The following is a 21,713-nucleotide window of genomic DNA, read 5'->3' as shown; positions in this document are numbered from 1 at the left end:
TCCACACCCTCTGCAGCATTTATTATCTGTTGACTTGTTAACGGTGGTCATTCTGACTGGTGTGAGGTGGTACCTCATTGTAGTTTTGATCTTCATTTCTCTAAAAATTAGTGATGTTGAGCATTTTTTCATATGCCTGTTGGCCATTTGTATGTCTTCTTTGGATAAATATCTATTTAGGTCTTCTGCCCATTTTTCAGTTGGGTTGTTTGTTTTTTTATTGTTGAGTTGTATGAATTATTTGTATATTTTGGAGATTAGGCCCTTGTCTCTTGCTTCATTTGCAAGGATTTTCTCCCATTTTGTGTTTTTTTTCATTTTTTAAAATGGTTTTCTTTGCTGTGCAAAAGCTTTTGAGTTTAATTAGGTCCCACTGGCTTATTTTTGTTTTTATTATCATTATTTTAGGAAGTGGATCAAACAAGATGTTGCTGTGATTTATGTCAAAGTGTGTTCTGCCTATGATTCTTAAGATATTTCTCAAACCAACTGCTCCATACCATCACCACTACCAGTGCCTTAGTTGAAACAATTATTGGTCCTCTGGACTACTACAATAGTTTGTACTAGATTTCTATCCCACCAGTCTGACCTCAGTTAAATCTAACCACAAGCCACCAAAGTTAGGGTCTTTAAAAACAGATTCTTAAAATAATCTAAACTTTTAAAATTGCCATCTAAAATCCATCCTAATGTGGCTATAATCTCCTGCTCTTGTAGCTAAGCCTCATGTATTTTCTTTGCATTCCAATCTAGGCCTCTCCTTCAGCCGTCACACCAACTATACACTAGCCACACTGAATTCCTCTGTGTTCCCTGAAGATAACCAGGATCTTTCAAAACCATATGCTTATAGATAGAATATTTACTCTGCTTCGAAGACAGAAACAACGAAGTCTCTCATAGCCTTCCAAATCCACACTAAATCCACATCTTTCTGTGGACTCCTTCCAGTAACTCCAAACTTCCTATATTTGTTTTACATATCTGTCTCCTTTACTAAATTAATATCCTTGAGGCAGGGAAAATAACTTATTCATTGAATCCCCAGTGCTTAACCTCATTGCCTACAATGTAGCGAATTCTCAGTAAATGCTAGATAAATAAATCAATGCAAAAGTCAGACTTATAACTGACAATGTAACTTTTAGTATTGTGCTGTAAGAAAATATAAAATTATATGTTACTGTTTTTTGTTTGTTTGTTTGTTTTTAAGGGCACATCTGAGGCACATGGAAGTTCCCAGGATAGGGGTGGAATCAGAGCTATAGCTGCCAGCCTACACCACAGCCACAGTAACACCAGACCAAGCCTCATCTGTGACCTACACCACAACTTGTGGCAATGCTGGATTCTTAATACACTGAGTGAGGTCAGGGATCAAACCAGCATCCTCATGGATACTAGTTGGGTTTGTTTCTGCTGAGCCACAATAGGAACTCCCTACTCTGGGTTTTATATTTCTATATATTTTATTTATTTTTATGGATGTCCTGGTAAAAATTTAGTGGAGAAAATTGAAAAGAAAATGAGGGTATTCCTGTCATGGCTCAGTGTTTAACGAATCTGACTAGGAACCATGAGGTTGCAGGTTCAATCCCTGGCCTTGCTCAGTGGGTTAAGATCCAGCGTTGCTGTGAGCTGTGATCTAGGTCGCAGACATGGCTCAGATCCCGAGTTGCTGTGGCTGTGGTATAGGCTGGCAGCTACAGCTCCGATTAGACCCCCAGCCTGGGAACCTCCATATGCTGCAGGAGTGGCCCTAGAAAAGGCAAAAAAGACAACAACAACAAAAAAGAAAAGAAAATGAGAAGTATGTACTCTGAATTTCTCTATAATGGCACAAGGAAAGGAGCAAAAAGGGTGTAATATCTGAATATTCTTCTCTAATATCTAGTATTCTTACTAGAAACCCTAGAAACCTTTTAAGCAATACAGGCAAATTTAAGATGAAAAAGCCCATCCATTCTTATATTGTGGGTGTTGACCAAATTAATACAGTCAGGTGGAGGTCACAGTTGACCAAGGTATTCTGAAGTCTTACTTTTCTCTTTGCTTTTTATCTTACAAACCAAAGATAGTGAAAAAAAGACCTACTCACTCCTGCTGTCTTTTTCACTTTTATTTAATGCCTTTAAATCTGTAGGCATACATGTTATGGAAGCTCAGTCCAATCAGAACACATTCATTTATTAAACCTTTCATTACCGAGGCCTTTTTATCAAAAATGTATTACTGAAATATGAAATCTTCCCATGTTAGGTCAGAAACAATTTCTCCATGTTATCTGCTAGAAGATTGCTTCTGTAATAAGTACACTGCACACTTATGAAAAAAAAAACTGTTGATGATATTACCTGCAAGTTATGAAGTTTTCTTTCCTCTCTAATAACTTTCTAAGGTAAAGACTTAATATCCTAAACTGGAAGATTCGGTGGATGCTAACACAGTTTTACCAAAGCAATCCCATAAACTTCCTTAAAAAGATTATCAAAATATTTTTATAAGCAGACTTAAAACTACTGACCTCACTTACTATTTTAAAAAATATTTTTGCATTCTCTGTTTTGCACAAGCACTTGAGAAAAAACTGTCATCATAAAAAATGGACTTAGAAATGTTACAATGGAGCAATGTAACTGACTTTCAAGATAGTTATTTATGAATTTTTAATCTGTATCTTAGCTTTCAATGCATACATAGAGAGTGCCACATAAGAATAACTTGTCTTCTCAAGTATTCATATTAATTTATCAACTAATATCAATTTGTTTACTACTTCTGCCAAATTCAGGCAAACAACCCACTGTCTCTGTAAGAACCACTTAGATATTCTGTTTTTGAACAAGTAACCAGTGAGTGTCTTTCATGCATGGTATTGTTCTAGATAATGGGAGAGTTGATGCTAGCCCACACAGTGTTTATGAGTAAATTAGCAAAAGGCATCCTTTCCTCAGGACACCTTTTATTTCCAGCTTTTAGAAAATGGTTACAAAAAGCTGAACTTTTTAGTACAAGAAATTTTAGCAGCAGTCATCAGAAAATTGTTGTAGTAAATATACTACTCTATATGTAAAAGTTGCTCCTTAGATGTGGTCCTTCTATGTGATGCACACTGCACGATCTCTAATTTTTGCCCTGATGCTGGAATATAAATGATTAAGAACAGCTATAGGCTCTGCCCCTGTGGAGTTTACAGTTTAGGAAGGATACAGAGCATATGACAAAGGAATCTTACCTAAACTCTTACATAGACCTAGAGGTAAGAGAAGGCTTTAATGCTTCAGTACAGATCCCAAATATGTGTGGGAGTTAACTAGGAGAGCAGGGTCAGGGGAGGACATTCCACGCAGAAGGAGTAGCAAGTGCAGAAGCTCTTTGTGGCTGCAAACAGGGTACATTTAAGAAAGAGAAAGGAGGCTGAGCACAAAAGCTAAAGGGAGGGTAATATGAGAAGATAACCTGGAAAGATAGGTCAGGGACCAGGTCATATAAAGCCTTATAGGCCCTATTAAAACTTTGGTTTTATTTTTAAAACAGTGGAAAATCATTTGAGGATTTCAAATAGGAGTGGTGATGGGTAACAAATCAGATTTGCATTTTGAAGACTGCTCTAGCTTCAACATGGAGAATGGATTGGGGCCTCAAAGTGGAAGCAGGACAGGGCTCTAGAACACACACACCCCCAACTCCCCAACACACACACATCTTATGTTGAGTTATACTCAGTTATATAGTGAATGGTGTCCTAAGAGCACATTAAAAGTATATAATGTGCATGTCGTTGTGCAGTGGTGCGATGGAGGAGGGAGTCCTATGGAAATAGTTTAGGTCATAGACAAAGGGTGTTTATACAGAATGGTGGAAGATTTAAAATGGACAGATAATCAAGATATGGAGGGAGGCTTAATATCTCAATTGAATTGTCTCAGTGTAAAGTAAGTTGCTTCAATAAATTACTCAAATTCTGTTGATTAATTTTGTAAAGATAAAGCTCCCATATTCTATGGTGATTAATCCTGGAAACTGTTTTGAAATTTACCATCTACATCTTAATCAGTTAAAGAGAGTTTATGTGTTATTCAGGGATAAAAGTCCTTGCAAATTAGAAGGCTACCTCTAGACCTACACTGTTCTGTATAGAGGTACTAGTCACATGTGCCTATTGAGCAGCTAAACTGTGGCTAATCTGAATTGAGATGTGTTGTGAGTATAAAATATGTTCCAGATTTCCAAGACTTATCATGAAACTATCTGTTAATGAATCTTCATAATGCCTGTATCCTTTTTTTTTGAAGTTGAAATACGTGTTTTATTTTTTGTTTTGAAGCCATTAATTTTAAAAATGTATTTTTAAAAATGAAAAAACATTCCATAGGAAAATAAGAGCATTAAATGTCTTTTTCTAGGCTGGAATGGTTACATTAAAAATCTAATGTATTAGCATCATTCAGTGATTTATCCCTCCATAATTTTGAACACCGTTTGCTATTTAACAGATGCAGCTGGTTGTTAAAATTTATAAATCACAAAAAGACACTGTTTTTTCTTGCTTGTTCTTGCCTTTTCTTCCCTCTATCTGTATAATAAGGATAAGAAAAACATCTCTTTTTAAAAATATTTTTTACCCCTAAAATGAAGAAAAAAGTAAGTATTTTTAAAAAGCGTCTTGAAATGAAAATATTTTGGATATATTGGGTTAACTATATTCTTAAAATTAATCTTACCTTGCAATTTAAAAAAGTTTTTTAACATGGCTAATAAAAAATTCAAACCTACATACATGGTCATAGTATGTTATTATTGGACAACTCTGATCTATAGAAGAAAAGGGCTGCGCTTAAGCATGCCTAGCACGAATAGCATGATGACTGTTATCATTAGATAGGTGGCTTAGTATCTTTAGATTTCATGTGAAAGCTTCTGACCAAACTCAACGTTTCTATCCCCCAATTAATTTATTCCTCATAATACTCACCACAATATGACTGTAAATGCTAGTCTTGGCAAGAGAAAGTATTGTTTTATCATCCAAACTAATAAGTTTTGGTCTGGGCTTGATCCTGGGATCCATTTTTATGACTTCATCATCAAATTTCAAATCCTGGGACAATAATGATCTTTCTGAACTTTTTTTGCTCTCTTCTAGAATAACGTTGAATGAAAATAAAGAGTGAGCCTTGACCTAAAAAATCCATTAAAAATATTGAAAATTTGGTTGCTATATTTATCATTTTGAAAAGTAATGGGCTATGTAGGAAAGATGAATTAACTTTACATTATATAGTTAATATCTGTAATGATAAGTATCACAAGTCTATGAGAATGGATTACAGTTGTGGGCTAAGAATGGGTGTGTTCATCCCCTCCTACTAAAAATTCCTTAAAACTGGCAAAAGACAATTTAAAAATATAATAGTGGCAAGGATACCAACAAAAGACTAGAAATTGTGAGACATAAATCAGAAGGGACTGAACTGACAGACAAATAGGAAGAGAAATGTGTGCACCAAAACATGCACAGCAGATAACCACTTCAAAGAGCAGATCCCAAGAAACTTGGTGATCAGAGTGAACAAGTGAAATAGCTGGAGGATGCTCTAGGTAATTATCAGTAACTGTAGTAAGAATTGTGGGTGAATGGTCAAGAACAGCATGAACAAACAGAAATGGCCCTAGAAAAACTCCAAATGGTTCATAAAATAATTTTTTAAAATTTGGAAGAAAAAAGCATCTATAAAAGAATAGGCTGCTATAGAAAATAATAGGGTAAATGTTTCAAAGTCAAAATAAAAACAACTAGTGAAATAGAAAATATTAAGTAAATGTATTGAGAAACCAAATGGATATGACAGCAAATCATATTAGCAATGTAGAAGCTAATATTGAGGAAATCTTACAAACACATAAGTTTTTTTTTTTTTTTTTTTGCCATACCTATGGCATGGAGAAGTTCCTGGGCCAGGGATTGAACCCGTGCCACAGCAGCAATCTGGGGCACTGCAGTGACAATGCTGCACCACAAGGTAACTCTACAGAACACAGAATTTTAAAATGGAAATGTAAAATATGAGAGAAAAAAATTAAGACATGGAGGATTAGTTTAAAATGTCCAATGTTTAACAAATAGAGGTTCCAGAGGGCTTAACAAAGAATGGAAGAGAGGAAATGATCAAAGAATTAAGAGAAGGACATTTCCCAGAAGTGAAGAAAGAACTGAATTTTTAGATCAAAAGAACTCCTGAAGTGGGCAGTTAATAACCTTACAATGGCCTCGTCAGTGTTCAAGTGAAAGGAAGAGTCACACACCTCTAACTTTAAATCAAAAGCTAGAAATGATTAAGCTTTTCAAGGAAGGCATGTTGAAAGCAGAGTTAGGCTGAAACTAGGCCACTTGCTCCAAAAATTTAGCCCAAGTTGTGGATACATGAATGATAAGAAAGCAAAATGGTCTTATTACTGATATGGAGAATGATTTAGTGGTCTGGATAGGAGGCCAAACCAGCTGCAACATTCCCTTAAGCAAAAGCCTAATCCAGAGCAAGGTTCTAACTCTTCAATTCTATGAAGGCTGAGGAAGGTGAGGAAGCTGCAGAAGAAAAGTCTGAAGCTAACAGAAATTGGTTCAGTGAAGCCATTTTCATAACATAGAAATGCAATGTGAAGCAGCAAGTGCTGTGGCACAGGTTCAATCCCTGGCCCAGGAACTTCTCCATGCCATAGGTATGGCAAAAAAAAAAAAAATGTAGAAGCTGCAGCAAGTTTTTTTTTTTTTTTTTTTGGTCTTTTTGACTTTTTTCTAGGGCCCCACCTGCAACATATGGAGGTTCCCAGGCCGGGGGTCTAATCGGAGCTGTAGCTGAAGGCCTATGCCAGAGCCACAGCAACATGGGATCCAAGCCACGTCTGCCACCTACACCACAGCTCATAGCAACGCCAGATCCTCAACCCACTAAGCAAGGCCAGGGATCAAACCCACAATCTCATGGTTCCTAGTCAGATTCGTTAACTACTGAGCCACGAGGGGAACTCCTAGATAAGATCATTAATGAAGGTGGCGACACTTAACAATAGATTTTCAATATAGATGAAACAGTTTTATATTAAAAGAAGATGCCATCTAGGACTTTCATATCTAGAAAGAAGAAGTCAATGCCCAGCTTCAGAACCTTAAAGGACAGGCTAACTCTCTTGTTAGGGCATCTTTTAGTTGAAGGCAGAGCTCATAGTTGCCATAGACAGAGATTCTTCTGAGGGATTTGGGCAAAGGGAAATTGAAGTTTTTTGAAAGGATTTACCATTTGAGATCCATTAAGAACATTCATGATATATGGAAATAAGTCAAAATATCAGTGTTAACAGGAAATTGGAAGAAGTTTATTCCGGCTCTAGTGGATGACTTTGAGGGGTTCAAGACTTGAGTGGAGGAAGTATTTGCATATGGTGGAAATAGCAAGAGAAGTAAAAGTGAAGCCTGAGGATGTGACTGAATTGCTGCAATCTCATGATAAAATTTTAATGGATGAGGAGCTGCTTCTTAGGGATGAGCAAAGAAAGTAGTTTCTTGAGATAGAATCTATTCCTGGTGAAGATGCTATGAAGACTGGTGAAATGACAGCAAAGGATTTAGAATATTACATAAACTTAGTTGATAAAGCAGTGGCAGGGTTTGAGGGGATTGACTCCATGTGTGAAAGGTTCTGTGGGTAAAGTGCTATCAAACAGCATTGCTTGCTACAAAGAAATCACTCATGAAAGGAAGAGTCAATCCATGCAGCAAATTTCATTGCTGTCTTATTGTCTTATTTTAAGAAATTGCCACAGCTGCACCAACCTTCAGTAACTACTATCCTGATCAGTCAACATGGAGGCAAAATCCTCTACTAGCAAAAAGATTCTGACTTGCTGAGGCTCGAATAATGCTTTTTTTTTTTTAAGCAGTAAAATACTTTTAAACTAAGGTGTGTATATTGTTTCTTTAGAACTTACTAGACTATAGTATGGTATAAAAATAACTTTTTATATGCACTGGGAAACCAAGACATTTATGTGACTAATATTCACTTTATTGTTGTGGTCTGGAACTGAGCCCACAGAATTTCCAAGGTATGCCTATATATATATTATAAACTTGACATAACATCATTAGACTTCAAATTACTGTTCTGTCTCATTTAGAGAATTCCAGTTTTAAAAATGCATTCATACCACTGTAATATACTCAAATTCTACGATGTATTCAGGCAAAACAAGGTCATGATCAAAGACAAACCACTTGCACTGCCGAACGCTGCAATCACAGTTTCTTTGTCCCATGATAGAATCTAGGGTAAAATCAAAAACAAAACACCACAACAAACAAACATTCTTCAAAATGAAACACAGTGTACTTTTTTCCCACTCTTAACATAGATTAATAAACAACAAACTCGGTGAGTTCCAAATACTATGTTATTGAATTTTTTTCCTCTTATATCTTCCCACCACCCTAGACAGTTTCTTAATTCCATGAATACTTATTAGTCACCCTGTTACTACACAGACTAGTAGAGTTTAATTTTACTCATATCTTTTTCCTTTTCATACTTTTTCACTTCTCTATTCAATGCTTGGCCATACCGTTTTGACAAATGTATTCCGCTAAAACTTTTGCTGTTCATAGTTGGGTGGGTTTTATATATTTTGAAATACATATAATATATTATATATGTATATGTATCTGTGTATATAAAATATAAAACAAACATAAAATTTCTACAGACACACACATATAAATGTCACTGAAGTAGGGAACAGAAATATGGAAGTTAATTTGTAGCTTGGAACAGTTTTTTATAGGGACGTTTATAAGCTTTGTTAGGTAGAGATTAAACTGTAAGCATCTGCATTAAATGAGAACATTTTGTACTCAGAAAGATGAAAAAAGATTCATCTACATGGAAGACATACTTAGTAAATATTTTCGAGGAATGAACACTGAATTAAGCATTGGATAATTGGCTTGGCTGATGGAATCCTGATCACGAGCTTGAACACTCTGGCCAAGGAAAACCTTTGTAATCAGGAGGATGCCTGGTATGAAAAAACAAAACATTTAAAACACTAATTCACTTCAGTAATTTTCTGTTATCACTTTATTTATTTGTTGCAAACTTGACTGTATATTCTGTAAAGGTAGAGATCCTGGCTATCTTGTTTGCCACTGTATAGCACATAGCACACTGCTTGATCTTTAGGTACTCAATAAATACTGAATAAAATGGTTATAAGAGAGGATCCACATGATTATATCAAGCTGAGCTTTACAGAAAAGGAAGGAAAGAACACAATAATTAATATTCTTATGAAGTAATTTAAGAAATTTGTTTTTCTTGTTACCTGGGTAAAAATTCATCTCTGTACCATCAGCACCTGGTACATAGCTTAGATCATAAGAGGCACTCAGTATATGGGTACTGAATGGATAAACATTTCCTTTTAGACCACTGGGAACCTTGAAATTTACTACATCTTAAGAATCTCTAGGAGTCATTGAATCCTATTAAGTAACTTCTAATTACTATGCATAAAGTATTCAGATGGCTTTTTAAAACCATGTATAAGTTACGAAATGTAAATTGGAAGAACATAATTGTTTCAGAAAGTACATTCCAGAAGGGTTAAGAAAAATATCATGAAGTATTTCTTAAGTGGGAATAGAGAGGAATTAGAAAAAAGGAGCAAATTTTTTTTTTCAAATAAGGAGTTCTTTCTAGATTCAATAATCTGCTTAATTTTCTGATTATTATTAACTGAATGAAAGACTGCAAAACACACATAATTTAGTTCAGCTTGAATCATCTTAGCAGAGCCATAGTCTGGAGCCCAGAGTATTACTCTTATAAAATTAATTTAACCAAATTACTGACTACCAAAATCTTCTGTAGATTGGCTCAGAAGAATATTGGTGTCCTTTACTTCCTGACCAGTTTTCTTCATTGTACATTCTTTGGTACTATGCATTAATACTTCATCTTTGTAGCTCTTCTGATAATTGTAATATTACATTTATTTGGATGATTATTAATGTTTATAAGCATAAAGAAGAAACTTTATCTAGTGTGCACTGACCAAATCCCTATCACCTAGCAAGTGCCTAATGCCTAGTAAGCATTCAATAAATACTGGTGGAGCTGAAGAATGAACAGTGGAAGAGACTGAGGCAAGAGGAGACATGGTGAATCCTCAATCTGTAGGGATCTGGGAACGTCTCTCAGAAGTGTCCTATAAACTGGCTCATGTACTTTTATTTATATATATTCAAGAGGCAAATAAAACACTAATAGCTGTGAATAAATTAAAATACCAAACATTTTTCTTCTATTAGGCAACTTTAAAGCTATCCATACATATCACAATTTGTCTTTAGCCCTGTTAGATTTATAACCAGCCTTTCTTATCTTCTTATATTTTGACAATTAAAAACAAATAAGGCCTACCTTCCTGAATGCTTTATATGATGATTATCATAGAAATGGGCTGAGTTTCTTTTATCTTTCCTATGAATTTGGGGTTTGGATGATGTGTGTGTGTGTGTGTAACATATTAAGTTTATTTTTAGAATGTGAACAAAAGGAGACTGTGAGAAGTGTTTATTTGATATAATTAGATTAAATACGAATAAGAAATGAGTCTCATCCTATTAATGCTGCTGAAAATAATCACTCAGTGAATATTTGTTGACAACCTGACTAAAGTAATACATCAGGAAATCATGTGTAAGTATAACTATATTGGTAAATTCTAATAAAATGGGTTTGAAAAAACCTCTCAGGTTGATAAAGCCAAGTATCAAAAATGTTATGAAAATAATAAATTTGAAGACTTAGAACTTAAAAGTTCAGAAACACTATATGTTTGTATTACCATGTCTGAAGAGCTCATGCTCAAAAGAGTTTATCTTCTCATCTTTGTACTTTTGCTGTAGAAATTCAATTCTGGGACACTCACACATACTTAGGCTGTTAGCAAGAATGACAGCCTCTTTTCTTAGAGGCAGCTGTAAAGACAAAATAAAGTCTGAGTATTTTTACAAGACTTATAATACTTCGACTTTAAGACAGATAGTTTATTATTTTATGTTTATGTGTCTGGACAAGGAAAATGCAGGTCAGACTCACTGAAAAGAAGTAGATAACCTTCATGTGCAACTTCATTCTGTAAAATCATTTATATATTTTTAATTTATGTGCAAATAGATTTATGAAAAGTAATACAGGACAATATTTGTTCCTGTAAAAGCAGCCAAAGTCAAAACTGACAGTGTGTGGTGTAGGAGCTATAGTTTTGCATATTTTCAATGATAACTCCACTAGCAATTGTGCAAACTCCCAAAAGAAAATTCTGTGAGAATTAGATATTACACTGAAGATTCTTATTTAAATAAATAATAGGAGTCCCCATCGTGGCTCAGAGGAAACAAATCTGACTAGTATCCGTGTGGACGCAGTGGGTTTAGGATCTGGTGTTGCTGTGAGCTGTGGTGTAGGTCACAGATGCAGCTTGGATCCTGCATTGCTGTGGCTGTGACATAGGCCAGCAGCTATAGCTCCATTCAACCCCTAGCCTGGGACCCTCCATATGCCACTGGTGTGGCCCTAAAAAGACAATCAATCAATAGTCTAAAAGTATATTTGGTCTAATAAATTCTCCAGATACATCTGATTTTGTTAATGCATGGAAATCTAACTAGAGTTACTTCTTTAAAGTGTTTTATAAGAAATATTCATATTACTTGCTATGAATGCAGATCTAAAAAAACAAACAAAAATCTCTATGCTTAGCAGTAGAATAAGCTAGAGCTAAGACAGATTATATGATCTATGCAAGGACTGAAGTAGAAATTGGTGAAGTCATTATTTGAACACAGGTTTATTCTTCCTTGTCACTATCTTGGAGTTTTGAAAATTATTACTAGTTTAATATTAGTAGCCAAATTATATAGAACTACATCTTTTCTATCAGTGCATTCTGAATTGCCTATATTTTTTGGCTGTGCCCACAGCATGTCAAAGTTACCAGGCCAGGGATTGAACCCACACCACAGCAGTGAACCAAGCTGCTGCAGTGACAATGCCAGCTTTGACCCTCTGTGCCGCAAGGGAACTCTGTGAATTTCCTATTTTCTTATTGAAACTTGTTATATAAAGAGATTTAAAAAAAATAAACACGAAAATATGACTGATATGACCACAAATTCCACCTTCCAGTAAGTATAACCTCATTCCAATGACCATTGCTAAATATCCATTAGGTAGAAGATATGTGCCTGGCTCTCTGCATCAGCCAGACACTGCCAAACTAAGCCAAATCCTCCTTCTAAACTGCTTACACAGCTCATCTTTTTAATCAGCTCTCATCTCTTAAATGATGCAGAACATAAGTATGTCTTTACTCACCGTGTGTACATCTTAGCATAGAAATTTAACTTACCTGATTTACATGCTACCTAGTGATTTTTCTAGCCAATTATGTTCCCCCATTTCTAAGATCATAACAATAAGAACAACTGATTGTGTGTGGAGAAGAAGGGCAGATTATTAAACTTTACTATCTGGTATTCTCTTGTTAAGAGGCAAGGTGAGGAAGGAAAAAGGAAACAAAGATGGGACAGTTAGAAAAATAGGAGGATAACAGTGTAGGGATGCTAAAGGAGAGTTTCAGAAAGGAAAGAGCAATCAATAGTATCAAAGTTTGGGGTTCTCCTGTAGTGCACTGGGGTAAAGATCTGGCACTGTCATCACAGAGGCTTGGGTCACTGCTGTGGCTCAGTCCCAGGCTCAGGAACTTCCTGCATGCTGTGGGCATGGCCCAAAATACATACATACATACATAGATACATAAAACCCTCAATTCTTCACTTCTTTCCTACTTCTCTTCCAGAAAGTACAGTGAGGGCACTCTCATTATACCACCCTGCTGAGACCACCATCATCTCTGGCCTGAGCTGCTACAGGATTTACCCTACACAATGCACCCGTCATTTGTTTGTACTCCTTCCAATCCATTCTCCACTGAGAGGCTGGAAAGCTTTTTTGGTGATTTTTTTTTTATTATTGTAGAAAAAAAAGCACAGGTAAAAGTTACCATTTTAACCATTTTAAGGTGTACAATTCATAAGCATTAAGTACATCTACAATGTTGTACAACCATCACCACCATCCATTTCCAGAACATCACCCCGCATTAAAGCTGTATATTCATTAAACAAGAACTCTGCATCCCTCTGTCCTCTCTGATTGGTAACCTCTGTTCTACTTTCTGTCTCTATCAATTTGCCTACAGTAGATATCTTATGTAAGTGGAATCATACAATATTTGTCTCCTTGTGTCTGGCTTCTTAGCATGTTTTCAGAGTTAATCCATGTTGTAACATGTATGAGAATTTCATTCTTTTTTATAACTGAACAATATTCTATTGTATATATATATATACCACATTTTATTTATCCATTCATCTATTAGTGGACATTTGGGTTATTTCTATTTTTTGGCTGTTGTGAATAATGATGCTATGATCATTGATATACAAGTATCCAAGAACTTTTTTTGTGCCTATCTCATTAAATCCTAACAACTTTGTGAAGTAGGTATAATTATTATCTTCGTTTTACAGAATGGATGAAACAGCACAGAGAGGTGAGGTCACACAGCTGGTGAGTAGGAAAACCAGAATTCTAATGCAGCAATATTTTCATTTTATGTGTGCCATGATGTGAAGAGTGAGGAAACACTGCTTTATACCATTGTGTTACAGCTGCTTCATCAAATGGGTGCAGGACTGACAGAGGTTGATTGGGTATTCTGGAGCTCAGGGATAAAGCAACATCTGAATCAAGACGGGGAAAATGAAGTTGATAATAGCACAGCAGTGTTAAGTGAATGAATTTTTTCAAAACGGAGAAGCCCTTGGAGAGTTTAAAACAGATTAAAGGGTGTATTTCAAGATCATCCACAAAAGGATCACAATATAAATTATAAGATGCCTAGAAAGATTAAATAGATAATCGTGAAAATAAAGTAATTCAGGATTCAACCAACTGTAGATTGAAAATATTTGAAAAAATAATCCCTTTAAGTTCCAAAAAGCAAAACTTGAATTTTCCCTGCTCCCAACTATTTACATTGTATTCACAACTCTTTACATAGTATTTCCATTGTTTTAGGTATTATAAATAATCTAGAGATGGTTAAAATTATACAAGAGGATGTACATTACTAATTATTAGAGAAATGCCAATCAAAACTTCAGTGAGGTATCATCATCATCCCACACAGGTCAGAATGGCCATCATTAAAAAGCCTACAAGTAGCGAATGCAGGAGAGGGTGTGGAAAAGGGGGAGCAATGTATATTTGTGCAGCCACTATGGAAAACAGTATAGAGGTTCCTCAAAAAAAATAAAAATAGAATTGCCATATGATCCAGCAATTCCACCCTTGGGCATATATTCTGGACAAACCTATAATTCAAAAATATATATGTACCCCCTATGTTCATAGCAGCACTATTTGCAGTAGCTAAGACATGGAAACAACCTAAATGTCCATGGACAGAAGCATGGATAAAGAAGATGTGGTACCTATACAATGGAATATTACTCAGCTATAAAAAAGAATGAAATAATGCCATTTGCAGCAACTTGGATGGACCTAGAGATTATCATACTAAATGAAGTTAAGCAAGAAGAGAAAGACATATACCTTATAATATCATTTATATGTGGAATTTAAAATATGATGCAATGAACTTACCTATGACACAAGCAGATTCACAGACATAGAGAACAGACCTGTGGCTGCCAAGGAGGGTGGGGTGGAGGAGGGTTGGATTGGGAGTTGGGGACTAACAGATGCAAGCTACTGTATACAGAATGGATAAACAAAAAGGTCCTATTGTGTAGCACAGGGAATTATATTCAATATCCTATAATACACCATAATGGAAAAGGATATGAAATATATATTCTATATACCTATATACCTATATATCTGAATCACTTTGCTGTACACTAGAAACTAACACATTATAAATCAACTATACTTCAATTAAAAAAAAGAGGATGTATATAAGTTAGATACCAATAGTTTGTCATTTTGTTTAAGGAACTTGAGCATGCTTGGATTTTGCTATTTGTGGGGGTCCCAAAACCTATGCCCCTCAGATACCGAGGGACTGTACCTTTCATGATAGCACCAAGCCTTTTGTGAAACAGTAGAAGTTTGCTATAGATATAAATGAAAAGATTGAGAATCAAACCATGCTTAATCAGTGGCAGGGCTTTCTTCACTAGGCAGAAAGCATTATTCTGAGTGACATTTTATGCTACCTTGCTTGTTTCACTGTCTTTGAATCCTTTTTCAAGTATTTGTAGCAGATGCTTTTTCTTCACTGTAACTTCAGGGTCAAAAACATAAAAAAGGCATTCCAACATCTTTCGATAGCTCCTTAAGAACAATTGAAACAAAAAAGTTTTAGAATTGATTTCTAAAAGGCTTAGTTATAAATAATATGACCAAATGCCCTGCCCAGGATATTTCCCATTTACACTGAATGTTTCAGTGTCATTATTAAACTTCAACTCCTCTTCAGTCTTAAAAAGATGTCCAATGTGGTTAAACTCTAAGGTCATTCTAGTCAAGGAAGATGAATGAAAAGGAACTATTTACTACAGGAATTTTTCAATATTGTAAACTTTTAAAACAGAAAGACTTTTTTTTTTTTTTTACAAAATAAAATCAGACTATTGTAAAAATGCTCCTTATGGAAATTAACTTCTTACTCTGAATCTTGCATATCTTCATTGTCCAAAAACTTTTGGAATTTCTCTTCAAATTTTAGTCTCAGAATACGGTTATTAACTTTGATGACACGTTTTACTTTCACTCCAGTAATACCATATGTTCTGAAGTCCCACGTACAAAAACGTGACAGAATTAATTCGTAGCAGGAATTAAACCTATGTGGAAATATGAAATATATACAAAGGTGATAATAGGCTTTCTTTAAAATGTTGAAAACACAATGTTACATAAGAAAAATTAGTAATAGCCCATATTTTATGTTTTTTGCTAAAGATACAATGTCATATAGTATAACTGTTTTGGGTCTTATTCCATCAACAAAAGAGATACTAAACTTTGAAACATAAAATAGTTATTTTACTAATTATTACACATTTATTCTGACTGAAAGTTGAAGCAGTTTTTATTTTTCACTTTCTTTTTTCTGGCTTTTGTCTTACTGGCTGCTTCTTTTTCCTGACAGACTTCTAAATGTTGGATTGCCCTGGGAATCAGTCTTTAGCTCTCCTCTTGTTTCCATAAACTCTATCCCTAGGTAAACTCTATCCCTAGGTAATTTCACCTGGCTCTTTGGCAATATATACTTTAAATATAATGTACATATTTATATATATGTATATATACATATTTATCACACTAATAAATTCTAACATTTTACTTTTAAGTTTTATCTTCTCCCCACTTAACTGATATGCCTACTTTTGATCATCTAACTACCTGCTTGATAATATTCACCTGGATATGTGATAGGCCTCTCAAACTTTAACTCATACAGCACACATGCCCCTAATCCTTCTCCTCCTGGGTGTTTTCCACTTCAGTACATGGCACCACCTTCTAACTGGTAGCTTAGGTTAAAATCTCAGTAATAAACCTTGCCTCTTCTCTTCCTCACTAATATCCAACTCTTTAGCAGGTCTGTTTGGCTCTGTATCTAAAATACATCCTGACTATGACCCTGTTTCATCATTGCCACTGCTATTCCCCAGTCAAATTCACCATTATCTTTCAGTGGGACTATTGCAGTAACTTCCTAACTAGGGATGTAGAAGTGAAAGAGGCAGGGTCTCTGCTCTCATGGATCATATAATTCAAGAGACTTGGCCAAAAATAAACAAGACAGACATAAAATCTAAACTGATAGTTGCTCCGAAGAAAGTGGCTAAGGACAAGGAATGGAGTGGGGAATACAAGATAGATCTTGGGTAAGACCTTTCAGAAAAGATATTTGAGAAAAGAATTGAAGAAGTTGGAGTCTGCTGTGAAGCGTTCAAGAAAACATACTTAAGTGCTCATTTACTCTCTGCTGCCCTCACCCGACCATGCTCACAATAATTCTGGCCCTGTTTTAAAGTAGCACAGAATTTAGATTAATTTGAGATTTAGGGAGTGGCCAACTGAATGCTAACAGATGGAAACTAAATTTTTAGAGGTAAGCACACCACTGTATACAGAAGTAGAAGTGTTATGTACACATTAAACATATAATGTTATAAACCAATGTTACCATAATGAAAAGAAAGTAAATAAAAATAAAAATAACTTTGGAAAAAAATGGATCAATTTGAAAATGAAGTTAAGTGCTCCTATATGGGATACATCTGCCTTTGAATGAGATGACTGGTCCTCACTGGGATAATCAGCCAGGGCCTGAGCATGGGTGTGGGCTAAGATCACATAGGTGAGCTTCCAGATGCGTTATCTCCCCCTAAGACTAACATTTACGCTCCTTATTTAGAGCATGTGCCTTTCTCACCAGCAAAACTGAACCAGTGCAGCTAGGAGCTGCCCATTTAATCCTTTCCTAGAGTTGATATTTAAACTGCCCAAACCAAACTAATCCCAGAGGAGCTCATTGTCTGATATAGGAGACAGAAATAGTGTTGTAATCCTGCATGATGTCATTAGCTAGTTCAGAGGTCTGGGTAACAACCAGATCATCATGTGAAGTGGGGAACCTACAGTTTCATATATAGAGGGATCATTTTCTGGATGGGCCTAGAATCAGTCCAAGTCACCTCTAAATAACATGTCCTGGAACCACTGAAGCTCTCACTATTGCTTGCACTATAATTATTGCTGCTACTATTATTATTGTGCTCTGATAGAAACTAGTGTTGTAGGCATTTTATGTAGATAAGGTTTTTGTTACATGGTAACAAAAGAGTAAGTAAGAATTGCCCTGGGAGGTAATCAAGAATAGACTGAAGTAATGAATGGACAGTTCCTAGCTTCTAGCCTGGTCTCCCAGGAATGCAAGAGCCAGGAATGGCACAGGAAACTCCAAGTAGTGTGATCCTTCCACAGAGCTTTTCTTTGGAAATTCAGCAGCTGATCCCTTCCTTACATGGAATTCCCAGCATCCTGAAGATAGTGCTAAGAGGACAAGGGCTCTGTGTTACCTGGGGGCACAGAAGTAAAGCAACTCATTCAGTCACCTGGCTCATCCAGAGGGCTGGAATACTGCTGGAGGAAGGAGAACAGATCTGTGCTGAGGTACTGAGACAATATTATCAATGCCTCATGGAGAATAACTTGTCACAGCATTGCTGAATATGTGCTACATGCCCTGGGGAGCATGTCAGTACTGGTTTGAGGTATACACATTTTAGTCTGAACCTTAAATCTTGAAACAATGACTCTCTAGGACTCTGTATAAAAAAATACTGAAATCTGTTATAACTTTCTTTCAAGGATTCCCATAGATTTAAGGGCAAAATTCAAATGACCTAGCCCTACCTACAAGACCCTTAAAGATCAGGCCCTTGTCATGTGGAACTCCTGAGTTCTTCAAACGTACTATACTATACAGAAAACTTCCTCTAACTTCCCCATTCTGCTTTGATCTTCACATAGCTGGCCCCTCTGACATTCTCCACATGTACAGTCATCCTAGCACTTACTACTGTTTCACTATCATTGTCTTCTATGCCAGATTGCATGCTTGATGAGAGCAGGAACTATATCTTATTTGACTTTTTTTGTTTTGTTTTTTGCCTTTTCTGGGGCTGCTCCCATGGCACATGAAGGTTCCCAGGCTAGGGGTCCAATTGGGGCTGTAGCTGCCAGCCTACACCAGAGCTGCAGCAACACGGGATCCCAGCTGCATCTGCGACCTACACCACAGCTCATGGCAATGCCAGATCCTTAACCCACTGAGCAAGGTCAGGGATCGAACCCACAACCTCATGGTTCCTAGTCAGATTCATTAACCACTGAGCCATGACGGGAACTCCTATCTTATTTGACTTTTATCACTAGCACCTAGTATAGAATGTAACTGATGGTAGAAGCTCAGTGGATGAATGCTGAGCAAGTGAACAAAGTTGAAAAGACTCAAAGATTAAAATGATGCAGTATCTATCTTCATTGAAACCAACGGAGTGAAAAAGTAATGGGTAAAAAAGTAAAACAGTATAATGTAGATGAGATACAACTCAGTGCTATGAAGATTCAAAAAGGATAATAATAACAGTGATGACTATAGCTGACAGAGATGACAAGAAAATTCTTCACAATGAATGACTTTTGATGTCAGCCTTGAAGATAAAGTTTTGACAGGCAATGATAGAGGGTTGACAATGTGAGGCATTCTGAGTGAGGAAACAAAAAATAAAACCACTTATGTGATGGTGTTCCAGGTATATTCCAACAGCAGTGAGGCACACACAGTTCAGCTACAGTGAAGGACATTCGATGTCAGGGTGAAGAGTTTGAATGTAATTTGGAAGGTAACAGGTTGCCACAGAGGCTTTTGTTTTGTTTTTACCAGAGTTCTCTTTGTGTAGGACGGGACCGTATGGGAAAATATTTAGGTATCTATGCTCATTGGCCAGTGAATTCCCAGTGCCTCCTACACACAAAGACTGTGCTTGATATAGCAATAATCTAAAAGAAAAGTCATGGGGGCCCGTGTGCAGGTGATTTTGGTTACAAAGGAGAGAATGAATGCAAGAGATATTGTGGTGAGAAGCTGTGAGTCTTAGATTGACTGGATGTGGAGATGAGGAAGAGAATGGAGTCAAGAAGGGCTTCAGTGATTGTTGTGCCTCCATGACTAAGAGGATGGTAGTGCCACAGACAGGCATGGAGAAGTGAGAGGGAAGGACTGGTCTGTGGGCAGAAAGAGGAAAACAAAAACAAAAAGATTAAGAACTAGGTATTTTCACATTACCTTGTCTAATCCTAGCAGTAACTTTTTGTGGTAGATTTTAATTTTTCTTATTTTACAGATGACATTCAGATGGGTTAAATAAGTGTTTCAAGACTATGCAGATAGAGTTTGAACCTAGGCTTTCTGACTCTAGCCCCACTGTAAATTTTATTACTTTATGGTTGAGTTCCCTGTTAAATGTGTTGGAGTTTGCCTTGCCAGTTGGACATTCACCTAGAAATGTCAAACAGGGAGAAATTTAGGACTGGGGTAAAGGAGAGAGATTATAACTATAAGTTATTTTTGAAAGTGCAGGAGTAGAAAATATTGTCAGGGAGAGTGTAAAAAGAAAATAGGAAATGTCTAAGTACAAAAAATTAGAGAGGTGACGTTACAAGGAAGGGATAGATAGCTAACAGCATCCAGAACTGCAGAGGTTAGGAGAGTGGGGGCCCCTCATTTCACTGGGTGTCCTCATTCACTCAATAAGATCTGAATGTGTGAGCATCCATAGTGGTGATATACATCATTGACTAAGATATTCAGCTATACAGAGAGATACCTACAAATGCTCATTAATATACAAGTGATGCACCCATTTAACAAATGTAGAATGCACATGATTTTAAATGGCTGCAGCTTACTAAAATCTATTAAAATGCACTTCAAAATCCTAAACAAGAATTAATAACTACTGTTAACTGACTTGCTGACTTAAACCATATCAAAACCAAAGATAAAACAGTATAAAACAAGTCTACATTTTTATAGCTCCCTAAGACAGTACAGCATGGAATGTTTATATATATAAAGTCAGATTAATTACTGAAAGTTATTATAGACAAAAGTGAACCTGTTAAATGAGTATCTATATAAAGTGATATAGAGACTGCAATAGTAGTTACCTATTGAGTTATGAATCTAGCTGGCCCTGTGCTAGATGTAATGACTTATAAGGCACATGAAACATTCTGTCTGTCCTCAAGGAGCTTGCAGAGTCACATATATTGTTTTGTGGTGATTGAAAGTTCTTTCTTTAAATAGTAAATGCCATGTATCTATAACCAGGTTGAAGCTTTTCAAGCACAAGGACAGTATTTTTGATGCTTTGGAGTCCCCACTTGATAAATGTTCTCTGATGTCAATAGATAACTCATTTGGCAATACATAGGTAAAGCATATGATCTGTAATGAAAATGCTATAGTGCCAACAATCTACGCAACAAGCAAGTCTCTGTAAAATAAGGACTTTTTAAAACTGAAAAATAAAGCCCTTTTTTTCATAAAAGAAATGAAGCTAAGAAATATTCAGTGATTTACAATTAGAGATCTGCAGTACTCTTTTACTGAAGAAATAAACATAGGCTTTTTTGATAGAAAACCTTTATGTTTTAATTCTAGCTTTACTCCAGTACTTTTATTTAAGTGCTAAATCATTGGCTTAAAAAATATTAATTAAAGTCAGTGTTTAATAAAATAACTAGATATGTACTACTCAGAGCAATTTAAAGCCCTTTTGTAGTTATTTCTTAATATACATAAAAGATCAGAGCTCAGGTGGCCAAGTTTGTAGTATGCTAAAAGTAACAAAAAGTCCTTGAAATTCCTCCAACATGTATTTGATTTTCACCTTAAAATGGATCGTTATTCTTATTAAAACCAAGTAGACAATTGTTAATGCTTATCAAAGTCCATCAAAGATATCTAACTACTATCAG

The 21,713-nt window shown here is 35.8% G+C and overlaps 1 protein-coding gene across 50 annotated transcripts in view; it reads right to left on the bottom strand.

The window, feature by feature from the left end:
• The window catches only part of LRRC9 (leucine rich repeat containing 9), a 115,162-nt gene that overhangs the window by 59,091 nt on the left and 34,358 nt on the right, over positions 1-21,713 (bottom strand). For 32 of the 50 annotated variants that reach the window (XR_014819985.1, XR_014819986.1, XR_014819998.1 and 29 more), the window contains 6 exons: positions 15,821-15,997; positions 15,368-15,485; positions 10,906-11,038; positions 8,950-9,072; positions 8,209-8,324; positions 4,979-5,185 (listed from right to left, as the gene is read on the bottom strand). Coding sequence is in view for 36 of the 50 variants with exons in the window: in XM_021062222.2 (XP_020917881.1) it covers positions 4,979-5,185; positions 8,209-8,324; positions 8,950-9,072; positions 10,906-11,038; positions 15,368-15,485; positions 15,821-15,997 (874 nt within the window). In the remaining 14 variants the exon portion in view is untranslated. Of the gene's footprint in view, positions 1-4,978; positions 5,186-8,208; positions 8,325-8,949; positions 9,073-10,905; positions 11,039-15,367; positions 15,486-15,820; positions 15,998-21,713 lie in introns of those variants that run through there. The other 18 variants (XR_014820024.1, XM_084982316.1, XM_084982425.1 and 15 more) reach the window with 3 other exon arrangements.

Source organism: Sus scrofa, chromosome 1, assembly GCF_054392235.1.
Source record: "Sus scrofa isolate SSC_HxYL_T2T_F1_AM1 chromosome 1, Sscrofa_HxYL_maternal_Yorkshire_Landrace_v2.0, whole genome shotgun sequence".
Classification (NCBI taxonomy): domain Eukaryota; kingdom Metazoa; phylum Chordata; class Mammalia; order Artiodactyla; family Suidae; genus Sus; species Sus scrofa.
The sequence above is the reverse complement of the archived record's forward strand: the minus strand, read 5'-3'. Positions and strand labels throughout refer to the sequence as shown.